This window comes from Theileria orientalis, chromosome 4, assembly GCF_000740895.1.
Source record: "Theileria orientalis strain Shintoku DNA, chromosome 4, complete genome".
NCBI classification, from domain to species: Eukaryota; Apicomplexa; class Aconoidasida; order Piroplasmida; family Theileriidae; genus Theileria; species Theileria orientalis.
The window spans coordinates 709,014-726,522 of NC_025263.1; the positions used below are offsets into that span (position 1 = coordinate 709,014).

General features: G+C 40.8%; 6 protein-coding genes across 6 annotated transcripts; 3 read left to right on the forward strand and 3 right to left on the reverse strand.

The window, feature by feature from the left end:
- Nucleotides 1-37: 37 nt before the first annotated feature.
- On the reverse strand, nt 38-440 carry TOT_040000331 (conserved hypothetical protein; the record flags this gene model as incomplete). The annotated part of the gene is made up of 3 exons (XM_009693958.1): nt 38-91; nt 151-274; nt 322-440. The coding sequence occupies 3 exons, from the start codon at nt 438-440 to the stop codon at nt 38-40; spliced, it is 297 nt and encodes a 98-aa protein (XP_009692253.1).
- Nucleotides 441-1,253: 813 nt separating this feature from the next.
- On the forward strand, nt 1,254-3,812 carry TOT_040000332 (conserved hypothetical protein; the record flags this gene model as incomplete). The annotated part of the gene is made up of 4 exons (XM_009693959.1): nt 1,254-2,488; nt 2,645-2,916; nt 3,019-3,606; nt 3,715-3,812. 4 exons carry the CDS (start codon nt 1,254-1,256, stop codon nt 3,810-3,812), a joined length of 2,193 nt encoding a protein of 730 aa, XP_009692254.1.
- Nucleotides 3,813-3,948: 136 nt separating this feature from the next.
- TOT_040000333 (papain-family cysteine protease) lies at nt 3,949-6,703 on the forward strand (the record flags this gene model as incomplete). Its single annotated transcript, XM_009693960.1, has 9 exons — nt 3,949-4,944; nt 5,028-5,134; nt 5,205-5,389; nt 5,472-5,620; nt 5,696-5,856; nt 5,924-6,053; nt 6,155-6,197; nt 6,271-6,417; nt 6,516-6,703. 9 exons carry the CDS (start codon nt 3,949-3,951, stop codon nt 6,701-6,703), a joined length of 2,106 nt encoding a protein of 701 aa, XP_009692255.1.
- A 275-nt stretch (nt 6,704-6,978) lies between these two features.
- Nucleotides 6,979-7,362, reverse strand: TOT_040000334 (uncharacterized protein; the record flags this gene model as incomplete). The annotated part of the gene is made up of 1 exon (XM_009693961.1): nt 6,979-7,362. One exon carries the CDS (start codon nt 7,360-7,362, stop codon nt 6,979-6,981), a length of 384 nt encoding a protein of 127 aa, XP_009692256.1.
- On the reverse strand, nt 7,363-8,320 carry TOT_040000335 (conserved hypothetical protein; the record flags this gene model as incomplete). Its single annotated transcript, XM_009693962.1, is given in 4 exon segments — nt 7,363-7,409; nt 7,424-7,695; nt 7,726-8,134; nt 8,224-8,320. The coding sequence occupies 4 exon segments, from the start codon at nt 8,318-8,320 to the stop codon at nt 7,363-7,365; spliced, it is 825 nt and encodes a 274-aa protein (XP_009692257.1).
- Nucleotides 8,321-8,852: 532 nt separating this feature from the next.
- Nucleotides 8,853-17,038, forward strand: TOT_040000336 (conserved hypothetical protein; the record flags this gene model as incomplete). The annotated part of the gene is made up of 13 exons (XM_009693963.1): nt 8,853-10,343; nt 10,398-10,790; nt 11,133-11,860; nt 11,915-12,185; nt 12,246-12,347; nt 12,720-14,191; nt 14,231-15,040; nt 15,202-15,281; nt 15,368-15,684; nt 15,847-16,239; nt 16,372-16,458; nt 16,679-16,868; nt 16,950-17,038. The coding sequence occupies 13 exons, from the start codon at nt 8,853-8,855 to the stop codon at nt 17,036-17,038; spliced, it is 6,423 nt and encodes a 2,140-aa protein (XP_009692258.1).
- Nucleotides 17,039-17,509: the final 471 nt, after the last annotated feature.

Here is a 17,509-nt window from a genome sequence, read left to right on the forward strand (position 1 = left end):
ACTATAAATGTGTACAATTATTATACGATATTATAAATTATTCATCCTCATCGGCGGCGGCAATATCAAGTGGCAAATCATCGTAAAGCCTCTAAAATTGGTAATTATCAATAAACATACAATTTAGTTATCTAAATATCTATGACTTACTCCTTTGTTTGCTCTTTTCCAAAAATAATCAACGACATTGCTGAGAGAATAACAACATACACATCCTCCGGCCATAGCGAATAAATAATAACGAGGCGTGTGCTTTAAAACATAATCATAGAGTCTAAAATCGACGAGTAATTAATGTTAAGCAAATATATTGTAAAATACCTTGTTGAATTGAGAAAATTGTTTAATGGAGCAAACATATCCTTTCCCCTTCTACTTTTTTTTAAACTATCCCAAACTCTTTTAGGATATTTATCTGAAAATGGACTTGCGAACACCATTTTTATTTAAATCGAAAAGAATTGTGAATAATAATAAAACTCAACCCGACCACCGATGGAGGTAAAAGTATTTATTTAATTACTATTTTAATAACAATAATCATTATGTTATTTAATTTAAAATTATAATATTTTTTTATTTACCCATTTTTCAAATATACATAATAAAGAATACTCTTTAAGATTCTATACACATTATGGAAATCCTATATTATGTTAAATATCAGACTAGCAAATTCATTTAAACATTAAATTTGATTTCATATTAAACACTAAATCAATCCTGATCCAAAAATAATGTTTGATTCTTGTTCATTCATTTCTACACATAATTATTGTATAAATCCACACCTTCTAGACTACAGTTACAAACTTCTTGCAAAGGGAATTCCTGTACACATTCATATACATAATTAAAAAATACCGATTTATCTTTAAATTCTAGTATTTTCCTGTCTTTATAGGAATAATTCATCTTCCACGGTAAAACTGTTTGTTCCACCTTTGGTACGTGAGGATTGAAATCTTCACTTAAAATCTTTTGAATATCTTTATACGGATTTATTTCAGAAGTTGAATGTGTGATATTGATTTGAGTAAAATAAAACAAATAAAATATTATGTAACACACAGAATAAATTAACCGAATAATAACCATCAGAGCAAAATATATTTATAAAAAAAACAACACACAATCAAATGATATAAATTAATGTGAATTTGTAAAAAAATCAAAATACATTTGAATTTTTATTAACTCTACACACCGTTGTTACCACCATATTTGAACATAATTTTTGTTTACTCTATATTATGTATTATTACTCTAATAAGTTAATTCCCAATGTAGAATTTTTGGGAAATGTTTGTAACAACTTTATATATCGCAATTACAGGTTTTACTCAACCTTCTTGTACAATAGTTACATTAATAAAATAAAATGTAGACTTTATAAATCGCAGCATCACTATAATAATAAACTCAGTCCTAGAAAACTAAATACATGGAACAACAATTCTTTAAACGATGTTACTGTCAATAGGGATACAAACTCGCCTAACAACAGCTCCTATAATGAACTGTGCAATCATAGCAATTCATATAGAGACAGCTATGAGCGAGAAAACACAAACAAACAACTCGGTGATATAGATAAAGTGTTGGCAATGATTAAAACTGGAAATGTGAAGGAAATAGATGAATACATGTTTGAATCAATTGATAAAAACATCCTGACCAATTTGGATAAATTTACCATTTCAGACATCAACAACCTGTTACACACATCATTGAAGGTGTTTTATAGCCAGAATTTAATAGAAGCGCTGATTTTGAAGCTAAAATGTACACACCCCTCAGAGATACCACTGGCAACACTGGCGTTGGTTTTCCAGAGCCTAGGACGAGTTCTACCATGCGATTTTCACATAGAACGCATAGAAAAGTTCCTACAGGAAACCTGTGACCACATATTGAACGTCGATGTTTTGGCAGAGTCGCACTTCTCATCAATAGTGTACGGATTCCAAAGACTACATTACAACAACCACGATTTCCTGAGGAAAATAGTTAAGAGGTACGAGGAGAATATGACGAATTTCAATGTAAACTCAGTAACGATCTCGATAAGCTCGCTGGTTAAGTTGAACTACTACAACGTGAACATTATCATGAGAATATATAAGCACATATACAAATCTATGAGTCACATGAATCTGCAGACGTCAATACAACTGTCAACGACTATTTATAAAGTACATGAGCACTATTTTAAAGATAGTATGCAGAGAAGTGGGAAAGCGGAAGAAGACGAGGAGGTTGTCGACGGGAAGATGAAGGAAAGTTTAAACAAAATCAGCTATAGGTTACTTAACAACATATTGAAGAACGTCTGCGAACAGCATCTTAAGGAGTTGAGCCTGTTTCAAATATGCCTACTGCTGGATTCAATAAACAGGATGAATTATAGGAAAATCACATACCTCTCAAAATTGATACAGTGTATCCCATCGCACGGCAGCAATATGATAAATCCAACGAGTATCGTGTATAAAAATGCAGATGGAATAGAAAACATGGAAGAAAAGAATTTGGGGAAATCAGAAGATGGAGAGTCAAAAGGTGTGTCGGCTGAGGGGATGGATACTTTGAATAGTGTGGATTTAAATAGCAAAACAACCGTTTTTAACACAAAAAGCAGCAGGCAGAGGAATCTGTATAGTTACATGGAGATGCCGGAGTGCCCGTTTAACTATAACATGACGCTTAAGAAGTTACAAAGCGTGGACCCGTGTCATCTGATTCTGATATCGCATTCAATATTTGGGCTTGACTACTACAACGAATACACCTTGAACCTGTTGTTGGTAATCAAGGAGATAGTAAATCCAATATTGCACGAGTTGAAGGCAAGGCACATACTATTGTACACACTCTCATACATTAACATATATTTTACAAACTATCAACTACAGAGTGAGTTAAATGAAGTATATGGGTAGTTATTTGTTAAACACATATTAGTTAATACATATGTATAATAGTTATAAGGTAAACAGATAATATATTAAAATATAGGAATTCAACTGGGTAGTGCGAGTAAAACAGTTAGTAGAAACTACGTTAAGTTGATACTGAAGTCATTAGAGAGCGATAGCCTTAAAACTAACTGGTTCAACAAAAAACACTTGATTAATAGTGGCACAGAAGGAAATGAAGAAGGTGGAGAAGATGACACGGATGAAGATGCGAAATTGCTAAAGCAACTTAGGGATAGAATAAGTGCGTGTGAGTGGAAGGAAGAGTTGGTGCTGAGCTCCTTTGAAAGCCTGCTGCGACACTATAACTATGTCAAGTCAAGCCAGTCAATGTTGAGCCTGTTTAAGCTGTTGTTCCTGTCACTGATACACGACGTGTACATACCGAGTTACACCCAATACTTCAACCTGGCTACTTTAAACAACCCTGATGAAAGTAAAGCGGTTGAAATCTTAAACGCCTTTGATACTGATGCTATTGCCGAAGGTGCCACTACCAGTGACGTTGGTGCCAGAGAGGGAAAGGTTAATGTGGTTATGGATGGAGAAGTGGGAAAAAATAGAATACCTGCCATAATGCCAGAAAACATAATAGAAAAGCTATATGAACTATACAAGTCTCCAACAAGTATGCTGAGCAGTGCGGATATAAACAAGGAAGATGAAGATCAACCAGAAGCCAGTTTGAGTGAAATCGGTGAAATTGAAGTAGAAGATAAGCAGGAACGAGACTTAGCGGAGGATGAGAAGATAATTAGACTGGACGGAAGATGTATGTGTGTAGATAGAAGAATCCAGTGCTTTAAAGTGGACATTGTAATATATAATGTATGATATAAGTTTGTATATATATATACGTATATATGCATATTCGAGGTACAAGTCTATTCTGAAATTGTTGATGAGGTGTGATGAGTCTGGACATGCGATGATTAATATTTTTTGTTTTGTCAATTGACGATGTTAAAAGATGGTAAGGCCTGTGTTTATACTGGGTTTGATCAGTGTTATGCTAGTTGGTGGATACAAACATAGTTTTAACATTCATCTGAGTCTGGTGGATGATAATGGCAGTGTACGAGTGTCCTCAGCAAAAGTGATGAACTCGGATGATGAAAAACCTAAAACTAATGAGACACCCAGTAAAAATGAGCAACCAAGTTACAATGGGTACAGTAGGAGTGGGAACACAAGTGTTAATTCTGGGCCTTCATATGGGACTTACGGAAATAGGAACATTTCTGGCGTGAGTGATTTGAGAAAGAATGATGCTGGAGTGAAAGGTGGCAGTGAAACGGCATCTAGAAGTTCAATTTTTGGGGCATCAGTAAACAGATATAATAGTGTTACTCCCTTGAATGCCAGACAAAGCGTCACCCCCTCAACCAGTAATTACGGAAGAAGCAGTACAGCACCGACCGTGGCCAAGTATGGTAAACCGATTCCGACCCCTAGTAAAACTAAACCAAGCTTTCCGAGAGTAGATAGTAGATACGGAAAGCCCAATGCGACATCGGCTAGCACGAGAACATATTCTACAACTTCCACAGCCAAGCCATATGTTACACCCTCCTTCACTAGACCTGTAAACAGAAGCACTGTGCCAACTACAGGTACATCAACAAGTTATAGTAGCGGTTACACGAACAATCAGTGCATTATGAATAGGATCAACTGCTCCCTAACAGGTGTTAGTGGCGAAAAAATGGAAAATTGCTTGTCGTGTGCTAATTTAATTTATCATTCAAAAGAGTGTGACAAGTATGAACCATCATCGTTTTTATCATTGTTTTCAAAAAATGATCATAAACCCAGTTTGAACAGACAGGCTCAGTATGGTAACTCGGATAGCAGTTCATTGTTGGAAGTAACAAATGTTGACGATTTTAAATCAGAAGGTCTGGTACCGTTAAATATTGAGCCCAAAGTCTCAGTTCACGAGTTGCTAAATTCGTACGACAACCAAGTTAATTTATAGTATATTTAATCTGCTAAAGATGCCGTAGTAATTTTGACAATACAACACTGATACTAAAATGAATTGTTCAGAACCATGTAAGGCCAAGAGACCCTTACTGTAACGATGTTCGCTGCGTCAGACTGCTTGATCCGGAAAGTTGTATCTCGAAACTTCCAGCTCAGAACCAATACACATGGTAGGTGTAACCCTCCGAGTTAACTATCTGTTTAAGCAACCACACGCACATAAAAACAAATAATTATCAGTGGAAGTTGTTGGATATTTGCGAACACGTTGCATTTGGAAATACTGATGTGTATGGAGAGCAAGATGAAAAGGGTCAGAAAACTATCTGAGATGTACATCTCTTCTTGTTTGACCATGAGTTCAAGAGACGCGTGCAGTGGCGGAAACACATACCACTTTTCACAAATCATATCTCAGTTTCAATGTAGTTTACAGATATTTAGTCATGAAAATCAGCTATTAGTCACTTATTATATGTCACAGATGCCTTACTAATTTTAACGTAGTTATACCGAGCAAAGATGATTTAAAGTATGACGTCCCCGTCATGAACACTTGCCCTAGATGGCAAAGTCATTGGAGTAACCAGAAGCCAAACATAGAATTGTTATCACCAGAAAACAACAAATTAAACTCATTCCGAGGATTCATATTGGTACACTTATTAACTGAAGTTATGATTTACCAATTACAATTCAAATTTTGGACCACACTTTATATGATTTTTTAGATCAAGAGACATGAATATGATAGTAGTGAGGAGTTTATTAACCTAATCAAGGACATGGTTAAGGACAAAGGAAGTGCAGTTATAAGTATGAGGGGTCAATCTGTTCTAAAACCTGATCACGATGGGAAAAAGGTACTAAAACTGTGTCACCATAACCAGGGGTTAGTCCATTAAATAGCTTTGTTAATCTATTCAACTAACAAAAACTTTCAAACACTAACTTAATAGAACACATGCCATGGTCATAATCGGCTATGGATCCTATTTTGACGAGAATAGTGAGAAGAGGCGTTACTGGAACATTAGGAACAGTTGGGGACCGAATTGGGGAGACGAAGGCAATTTTAAACTTGACATGGTATGCACACAATATTTAAATATCAAACATCCTAAACCAAACTCGTTTTTGTCTTTTTATTTGATTATTTAATCTATTCGAATTTACTCAATGATTATCAGGATGGACCTGATGGCTGTAACGGCAATGTTTTTGAATATGCCGGTTAGTTTATTTCATCTATTTACTTAGTATTAGTTAGTTGCCCACATTAGTACTCATGCACACAAAAATTTAGTGGTTCTAAATGTTAAAATTCACAAAAATTCCGACCATGCCAATTATGGCTATCTTCCCGATAAGATAAGTAATCTTGGAAGTGGCAAGACCAAAAAGATAAGTGTTAAGTTCAATGATAAGGTGTATTCAAGAATATTTTTTGAAGGTAACCCATTTATATAATCAACTATATTTATTAAAAAATCGATTAAGTTGCCTATGGCCATCAATAACATCACTATTTACACGTCCATTCATTTACAGATGAGGGCGGTTCAAATAGTCCTTATGATTGCAACCGGGTGTTCAGTATTAACAAGAACAAGAACCAAGAGTGTGTTAACAAGTGCAAAAGGAACTTGAAACTATGTAAGGGGTACGGTCCAAAGGATATTGGAGCTTGTCTATTTTCAATCGACCATGACTACGACTGTATGATGTGCGGTGTTTAATTTTAATATCATTCTTATGTTTATATAATTATCGTAAACATTCTAATGTGATTTTATTTTAATCTGTTTATTCACATACACAATTCTACTTTAATGACCTATATATAAAATTATACAAACATGTATAATATATGTACAATGTGTATTTACTTTAGATATGTATATATGTATATACATATAACAACACAACACACTAAACACTAGTACTTATATATAAATAGATACACATACATACATACATACATAAATGTATCATTTAAATCTACTTTAATATATTACACATCCTTCAGTTCAAATGAGTTTCCGCAGGAACACTTTCTTACTGAGTTTTGTATGTCGTCTAGGATAAACTTAGACCCTATCAGCTCTTTCTGGAAATCCAGTGTGCATCCGTTAATCACCTCACTCGACTCATGGTTACTATATATCTTTACCGTGTCGTCATCGTACACTACTATGTTCTCGCCCTCCTCTTCATTTCTCACGTCTACGCTACTGTTTACTCCTTTATTTACTGGGTTGATTAAATTAAAGTTATACTGGAATCCTGAGCAGCCACCTCCTGTTATATTTATGTACAAATACTTGTTTTTGGTCTCCTTTATTTGCTTCAGTCTTTGAATAGCACTTTTGCTAATCTTCAACAGTTTTACCATCATTTATTTATCACCATCCACGATCATGTTGCTAGAAAGAAGTCCAGGGGCTCAATAATGTTACTAATCGGCTTATACAGTGCAGTTTTATAGTATTTTCCTGACAAAGCGCTCCTGATGACGCTCCAATATTTGTACTTTCTAAACAGCACTACTGTCGATATCACTTTACACATTAATAAACAACTCAAATCCAGTTTAACTACTGTTCTTGAGTTTCTAGTGATCACTTGTGTTGATCGGCTCTCCGAATCTTGATTTAAGTCCTTAGAATCCAATATTTTATACAATTCCGCGTTTCTATAGTAGCTTATTCTTGCCAAGTTTACAAAAGATCTAAAGAATAAGATTATTAATATATTTTACCTCAACAGTAATATGAGTTTGTAATTTACCGTCCTTGCAAGAATCTTTACAAAATTATCAAAAAACAGATTATTCACTACTCTGACATTTGTTTTAAGAATAAAATGGTTGAAATGGAAGCTAATTTTAAGGGAAATTATGCCAACAACACGCGTCAAAGCCAACCTACGATTTTCTATCAAAATATCTCTACTGTGTAAATTTTGATTATCATCAAGTATTTTTTTAAAGCAATCTATGTTGAATTCCTGTGATTTTGGTTTGATATCTAGACTAGCTTGAGTGGATTCATCAATGCCCAATTCATCCTCAGTTTGTGCAAATCGAGAGGATTTTATTACGCTATTGGCCCTTATCGGTACATCTTCATATGAGTCTAGCTTCTTTACTAACTCAAATGATTTTGAAGCTACAAATAAAAATTAATACCAGTTAGCTAGACCAACACCATTAATACTTTATAATCATCATCACTATAAATTATAATTAGTATTTAACCTGATTTATCTGCTTTCACACATTTTAGGCCCTTTAAGAACGTCTTTATCTTACCGCTTTTCTTTTTACGGAGAGTTACTAAAGAATTGGCTTCCATCTGTACACACAACCTTTCTATTAAATTAATTATAAATGTAATTCAATATATGAACACTCATGAATCCGATTTATATTCGGACCACTTGAAGTTTGTTATATGTATTGTATTTTTATATAAATCATACATGTTTACAGATAGCCATTTATAAGTGATATTAGATACGAATGAACACACATATATAACACACACATGAGAATATTCAAATATACAATATATTCGATTATTTAAGTCAAGACTAATTATTAAAAGTTATTTTTGATATTGACCAATAAGTTGGATTTTGGGAACACCGAAATCAATTAATTCTCACATACGTAGTGGTATGAATGGTTAAAATACACCTGACTTCATTAATCAATAATTAATTAAATGTGTAAAAAATAATAATGTATTTTAATCAAACATCCCTACAATCCGCAGTTGCCATTCTAACTGTCGAGACAATCTATTTAACGTTTGTAGTATACTCTCTGTTTTGTACGATAACTCTCAATTATGATTTAGTTTACATATAATTTCGAAAAAGACAATGAAAGATATTTTTAATGAGATTTATAACAACGTTCCCAAGTCGTTACCTCCCTTCATGAGGGAGCAGTACGAAGCGGACCGATCCAGGTTCTTAAAATTGTCCGAGGAGCAATGGAAAAATTTAGAAATTTATCCATTTCTGACTTCCGTCGACAAGTACCTGCAAAACACGGTGGGCGAAAACTGTCATCCGACAGTAGAACTGTTTGACACGATAGTGCCACTCGCAAAAAAATTGTGGTTTGTTTCCATGTACAACACAATAGAGGATTTAAAAACAAGTTCATATTCAAATAATGGTAATTTTAATTCCGATCCGGGATTTGGTATGAGCCCGAACGGAGATGATGATCTATTTTCATTGTATCGCGAGGATGAAGACCTAAATCACCTCTCCTCATGCCAGAATATAATCACAATGAAGACACGAGTACGCTCGTGTAAGCTTCTGAACACAATCTTGGAGACGTGTGTTCACCTGCTGCCATGTATCTGGGAAAAAGATAGCAGGAAGAAGTTCGATGAACTTAACAAAAAGGTGTCATTTGTGAGAGTAGAAGTGCTCCTGAGAGCATTCGAGGACTACTTCAACTCGAGTTCAATCAACAGAATGGGACACAGCTACACGAAGAGGAGAGCATGGGTGTCGTGCCTGGTAAAGCTGTCGTCGCTTATCAGAAGGATCTGGCTATACAGAAGAGAAGTGGGAGAACAGCTGATCCGCCACCTATTCCCGACCTATAATAGTAAGGAAGGAGAGAGGAACTGGGAGGAAATGGAGAAGGAGGTGGACCGCTGCGAGCTGTTCTACAAGTTCAGACTTGTGCTGCTGGCGTGCCCGAACTCGACGTTCTACGACCAGATGCTTAACGGGAACCTGCTCAGATGGTGGAAGCTGGTTAACGGAGAGGTGGTGTCATCATGGAACCCGATGTTCCTGACATTCTTCTTCAGAGCAGCAAAGTACGCGTGGGCGCAAGGAGAGTGCCTGTGCAAGTACTTCAACGACAAGGTGCCAGTGCTGTTCAACATGCTCTACAACAGCTTCGGCCTGCCGAATAAGACGAAGGTGACGAAGTATAAGGAGACGATGCCAGGCGAGTACACGTGCCTGCTTATCAAGTCACTCAAAATGTCGAAGAAGATGTCAAAGTTGTTAGTGTTGCTGATGCATCCGAGCAAGGATGTAGCCGTTAAGTGTGTAGACTGTGTTGATAACAACACTGAGGAAAAATGTGGACACCAGAGCAGAGAGAGTCGTCTGGTGCTGACGGAGACGAGTGAGGGCCTAAACTGGGAGAGCTGGAAGAAGGAGGAGGAGAAGGGGCACGACATATTCGAGTACTTAAGGTGCCTGGTTAACGTAGTGTACCCGTACACGCACCCGTCGAACAACGGAAAGTGGTCGCTTAACATATCGCTCTTCGTCAAGTACCTGGCGCTGGCGTACACGCGCAAGGCGATCAGAGAGAGAACAGGCTTCTCAGGAGTGTACAAAATGAACCAGTACTGCCTGCAGAGGAACGTCGAGAACAAGGAGGAGGGTAACCTTATCGAGTACGACAAGGCTGCGCTCGACGAGAACGTGAGCGACTTGCTGTACGGAGTAAGCAAGCAGGGAATGTTCAGCAAAAACATACAAATATGCAACAACTACGAGGAGACGATTAAGAGGATATGCCACCTGTGTCCGCAGAGGTACCTGATCTCGACGGCGGAAAAGTTCATAGAAAACTGCAACGTCGTCAATGAGCCGAACCAGCTGCTGGGATCGCTGAGACTGCTGACGCAGCTCTCGCCACTCATCGTGAGGCTGATGCCGAACGTGGTCCACGACCTGCTTAACACACTGCTCTCATTCATTAACCTGTCGGAGCCGTTCATCACGACGCAGTCGCTGATACTGATCTCGCTCGTGGTCTCATTCGCGTCGACAGTGACGACCTCCTCGGCAGTCACGATGGACAGCTACAACCCCCCGCACACGGAGGGTGAGCTGAGCGAGTGCCTGCGCTGCAGCTTCGAACAGTCGTTCTTCAGGTGCCACATACCGAAAAACGTGGGCATCGACTCATTCATACAGAAGCTGGAGGCGAACACGTACACGTACCTGGACGTGGTCCTCTTCATAAACAACTTCTGCTTCTGCCACGTGGTCGATGAACTGGCCAGAAGGAAGAAAGTGGAAGAGGAGAAGAAAAAGGAGGACGAAGAAAAGAAGAAACAAGAGGAGGAGGAGAAAAGGAAGAAAGAGGAGGAAGATAAATTGAAAACGGAGAAGGCAGGAGAAGTGGAGGCCATTAGGGAGGAAGTGAAGGTGGAGACTGAGCAGGATGGAGGCTCAGTGTCAATAAAGGACCTGGAAAGAACAAAACTAGCAGAACAGGTCGACTTAACAAAGCCAGTAGAACACGCGGACACAACAAAGCCAGTAAAACACTCAGACACAACAAAGCCAGTAGAACACTCAGACACAACAAAATCAGCAGAACAAGTATCCGAAAAGGCCCACCAAAGTAAAACAGAAGTAGAAAAGGTCCACCAAAGTAAAACAGAAGTAGAAAAGGTCCACCAAAGTAAAACAGAAGTAGAAGCTCTCGATCAGAAAAATTATGAGTATGACCTGTCGCTGGTGGACGAGCACAAGGAGCTGCTGGACAGAGTGGTGGAAATCATGAAGACGTGGACAGATAACATGCTCAACGGCCTCAACGACTGGAGCATAGTCTACTTCGACAAGATACTGGAGATGTGCAAAAACACGAGCAAGGTTAACCTGAAGGGAGCGTCGCTGATGAACACAGTGGAAGTGTCGACATTCCTGCTGGTGCGCTCGTCGCTGCTCAACCTGCTCTCGAAGCTGACGGAGGAGACGCTGACAGTGATCATCAACAAAATGATGACATTCGTTAACGAATACTCGTATAAGCTGGACATAGTGAAGTACGTTATCTCGATCCTGGCGCTGCTGTCCTCAGTGAACGCAGGACTGCTGCTGAAGCTGTCGTTCACGACCATAGAGACGAACATACTTAACTCGATGAAGGAAAGCAAGGCGAGCACGAAGAATGAAGGGCGAGAAGCAGACGTCAGACTCGTCTGGTACCTCAACTGCCTGATAGGAGTGGTGAGGTTCGGAAACATCAACAACCCGCGCTACGGAGACAGGCTGAAGAAAATCGTGGAGCTGGGACTGAGCCACCACTCGAAGCAGGTCTTCAAGCTGACGGCGAAGCTGATGTACCGCCTCAACTACTCAATGCACCACCCGTACGTGGTGGTCATCAACAACAACAACTACAAAAATTACATCGTCGTCGAGGAGAAGGACGTGGGCAAGGACAAGTACAACGAGCTGCGGGAAAAACTGAGGAAGGAGTTCGAAGATAAGATCCTGGTGGGCTGGCACATGCCGGGCCCGGCTGAGTACAAGGTCTACAAGGACCTCATGGTGGGCCAGGTGGACCAGATCGACAGCCTGGCGCAGATGTTCGTGCCCAGGAGCCTGGAGAGCACCAGCAGCATCAGCACGAGCGGAAGCACAGGCTTTGAAGGCGTCGAGGCCGATGCAGCAGCGGCTGCTGACAATTTGGCGACAACGCAAGATACGGACAAGGTTGACCAGTTGGCAACAGCTCAAGCTACCGACAAGGATGAGAAGGTGGCAACAACTCAAACGACTGAAAACGTGGAGAAGGTGGCAACTGCACCCACTACAGCCACTAGCGATAAGGACAAGTTGCAAGTAGTATCAACTATCGATAAGGACAAGTTGCAAGTAGTACCAACTATCGATAAGGACAAGGTGGCATTACCAGAAGCTGGAGCAACAACTGAAAAACAGGATAAGGCGACAACGGAAAAGGCTGAGAAGGCCGAGGAGGAGTTGACGCTAGCAAACAGGATCAACAGGATCCTGATCGTGGCGAAGTACCTTATGAAGTCAGTGTCGCTGATCGTGGTGCCGTCGAGCAAGAACGGATGCGGATGCACGCCGTCCTCACTCATAAATGACCTGAAGAGGCACATAGTGGAGAAGATGACGTCGACTGGCATGGAGAAGGTGGAAAAAAGCACAGTGGACGAAATGGACCTGAGGTACCTGGTGGAGGGCTACCTGATCAACGTGCTGGTGAAAATCAACAAATACCTGGACGCAAATGACCTTTTGGTGGACAGAGAGAAGATGACGAAGCTGATTAACTTCCTGGTCTCGAAGGATTTCTACTCGAACGAGGTGACGGCGAATAACCTGGACGCACTCTTCAACTCGCTGAAGAGGAAGATACACATCAACACGTCAATCACGTGCACGAAGCCGATGGTTAAGTACCTCTCGTTCTACTACGGAGTAAACAGCAAGTCGTACCTGCAGGAGCTGAACGACGTAGCATTCGTGAACCTGATGCAGGACCACGTTAACCACATCATCAACTCGCTGAAGCTTAACCCGCCGACGAACCACTTCATAAGCAACTACGCGCTGACGAGGCCGCCGACAGGAAAGGACGAGGAGGTGTTCACGGAGGAGCCGCTGTCAGACGAAACGAGAGCAACAAGCTCAGACGAGTTGGACTATTTGGATAACTCGCCGGGCTCAGGGTATGCGCTGACGAGGGAAGGCAAGGTGGTAGAGCTGGAGCAGCCAGAAGAGTCGAGAGCGGGTGCAGAAGTGACAAAAATGGAATTGTTGCAGAAGATAAAGACGCACTCCTCGGACTCGACAGACCTGAGCACAGTGGACTACGCGAAGTCAGAAGACCTGGAAGCGGCTAAGTCGGACACGATGGAGCCGAGCGACGCGAGCACAATGTACATGTCGAGAGTGGACGACTCAAACGAGGCGAGCAACGACGAGGTCAATGACGAGGTCAATGACGAGGCCAGCGAGGCAGTCAAGGACGTGGTAAAGCAGTTGGCGTCTGATGATGACAACAACAACACTGAGGATGATGCCAAGGATAACGAGAGTAGCAGCAAAAACACTGAGGATGATGCCAAGGATAAGGCGGGTGATGATGCCAATAACTATTCCAACAATAACAAGGGTGGCAGCAACGAGAACAATAAAACTACACTAAAAAAAACAAAGAAAACGCTGGCGTTGAGTAAGGCGACGGAGCTGCAGGAAAGTGGCCCTGTGGATCCCAAAGTGGTCACAGTGATGGGAAGGGAGCTGCTGGACATGCTGGTCACGAAGATGTGCGTCAGCCACTACAAAAACGTGAGCAGCAACTCGCAGCAGGTCCTGAAGAACATCATGTTCCTCCACAAAAACACGAAGTACTACGTGATCAACGCACTGCTGGACCAGCTCAACGGCCTGCTGGACAGCATGTCCCAGGCTAGCGAGGAGGGAGGAAAGGAGAAGGAAAGCTTCGGAGACCAGGTGCTGGAAAACATCATCACGTTCTTCGACATGGCGACGCTGAACTACATAGTGGTGAACCTGACCCTGCTGGAGAAGTTCCTGCGCTTCATGATGAAGGTGATCTCGCAGTCGAACAACAAGGACTCGCTGATGAGCAAGTACGACCTGCTCTTCATCCAGTACCTGAACCTGCGTGAGTCGCCGACGCACCACAAGCGCACGGGCGGCTGCGAGCTCCACCCCGAGGGCTGGAAGGGCAGCTACGGACCTAGCACGGGGCGCGTGCGGAGGCTGCTGCGGAACCTGGAGGCGCTGGTGATCAACCACTGGAGAAGCAACCTCTACTACTGCGCGCTACTGCTGGTCTACTGCGAACACGTGAAGAACGAGCCCTTCTTCAGCAGCTTCTTCACGCAGATGTGCCAGAGCTCGACGAACCACTACGTGCTCTCACTCTCGCTGCAGGGCCTGCTGATTGTGCTGAAGAACCTGAACGCGCAGGCGCTCGAGGCCCAGGAGGCCACGCGGAGCTGGTCGGAGGCGCAGGAGAGGACGCGGGCGACGCTGCTCGACAGGGACGTCGCGCGGCGGGTGCTCAGGTGCTTCGTGTACAGCAACCACGAGGCGATACTGAACAGCAGCAACGCGGCGGCGCCGGCGAACACGACGGCGACGATCGGATTCAACATCATCATGAACATAATCAAGTTCGACCGCACGTGGCCGCGGAACAGGATATCGAACAACTCGACCACAATATCACGCCACAACTTCAACCTGGCCTACGAGTACTTCAAGTTCCTGATCAGCAGCAAGTAAGTTATTGCAGTTTAGTCACGACTTTGTTGGTGGCTGCACTAGCAGCCATACTACTATTGTGTAGCCACTACACTGCATTGCTATTATTAGTGCTGATATTACCATACATGTACCATGATTGTTATTGGCGTTGTTAATGCGCTAATTGATTTATTAGGGGCCTGGATTCAGTAGACGTGTGCGACGTGTTAGAGGAGTTGTCGAGCACGCCTCAAAGTTACCCGGAGAACCACATAAGTAAGTCCTATGCCCAAATAAGTATTATTACCAGCAATAGTATTACTTATAAATGATTTTGTTGACACTCGGTAATGGTGTACTAGGCTTCATTGAAATTGTCGGAGGACTCCTGAAGTATAGTCTGGAGCTGGACGAGGAGGAGAACGTGAAGCTCTGGAACAAGTTGCACCCGCTGCTTAAAAATGAATTAAACAACGTGCTGTATGAGAGAATGGCAGATTACATGGACATAATGAGGCTTATACTGCAGACGATGTACGGGCCGAATATATATAACAGGCACACGCCGACGACGGTTCAAGAGCCTGAAACAAACTTGTGTTTCAAGTACGTGTTTAACCTATTGTTGAACTATGAAGTTAATCCAACTTCGTACAACCACGAAAACGTAAGTTACACGGTAATTACACTAGTATGCTAGCATGGTAGCAGTATAGTACTATGGTAGTTAACCCATGGTTTGTTAACCATACACAACAATACACAGTTATACACATTTGTAATAGTGGTTTACTATTACACTTAATAGTGTAAAGAAGTAACACAAGTGACAATTTTACAGGTATTATTGTTGGAAAACAATAAGGACGTGGTGACAGGATATAACCTAATAATAATAAAGCAACTGAAGCTGTTCCAAGCACTGTTGCAGGAGTATAAGAACAACTCGTTCACAAACCTGACGAAGTATGTGCAGAAGGAAGAGTCGGAAGAGTTGGTGAAGAAGGTGCTCAAGACGCTGCTGGACAACCTGTTTAACGACTCGCAGAAAATAAGGGATGAGATATCGCTGATACTGTCGTACATGCTCTCACTGTTCAACGATGAGCTGGTGGTGGGAACCATCAACGAAAACATGGCAAAGAAGCTCGAGGAAAACTCGGAGCTGGAAAGCAGGGGAGTTAAGGGGATGCTAAACCTGATACAGATGCTATACACACTCCACGTGCCCTTCGTAAAGTATGAGCACTCGAGCGTGTACCTGGAGTACAGCCTGAAGCACCTGTGCTCGGAAAACGTGACGGTCTGCGACTTGGCGAACAAGTGCGTGGTGAACATAGTTAACAACTTCGGCGACTACGACAAGGAAAAAATATACACCATGTTCAAGGTGTTGGCGAAAAACGCGAAGAGCCACAACAAGATCAAGCTGATCTCGCTGCAGCTGCTAGACGTAAGTTTACATTTGTGCCAGCTAGCACAGTTAATTTGCACATTAACGGTTTCTGATAACAGGGCACCAGTTACCAGTATATTAGCTTAACGAGCAAAGTGTTGACATAACTAGCTATGCATTAAAGCCAGTTAATTAATAACGCAACCACGCACATATTTGGTGATACCATACAATAACTAAAGTGAGGTTATATAAGTAAATGCTCATCGTATTGCAGGTGTTGTTTAAAAACTACTGCATGTACATAAAGGACCTGAAGGTAGTGGAGGCGCTAGTTCAAAACTACATCAACTGTCTGAGCGACACGACGATACGCGAGGTCTCCAAAAACAATCTCACAACCATAATCATCACGCTCAACGAAAACAATTACAACTCACTGATACAATTGTTTAAAAGTTACATAAGTCAATATAGCGTAAACAAATCAACCACGAACGAGGAAAAGGAAACCACAAATGATAAAAACAAGGATAGTCTGGTGTTAGGAGTGTACGGATTGATATCGTTGATATCAACGGCGCCATATCACATACCCACATGGCTGCCAAACGTACTAGTAGAATTGGTAAGTTGAGACAGATAGGTGGATATAGTCTAAGTAAGCAGACATTAATTGCATTTGTATGGTGATAGCTGATAGTAGTTAGCAAATAACTAGTAATTAGTAGCAGCAATTGATTAGCAAACAGTAGTAATTAACAAACAAATAAATAACAAATAATTAAGAAACAAACAATTAAGAAACAAACAAATAAATAACAACTAATTAAGAAACAAACAAATAAATAACAACTAATTAAGAAATAAACAAATAAATAACAACTAATTAAGAAACAAACAAATAATTAAGAAATAAACAAATAATTAAGAAATAAACAAATAATTAAGAAATAAACAAATAATTAAGAAATAAACAAATAATTAAGAAATAAACAAATATAGGCGAGATGTGGAGGATCAAAATACCCTCTCGATATAAGGAACATTGTACAGAAGACGCTCCAGGAGTTCTTTAAAAACCATATCGACGCCTGGGAACAGATAC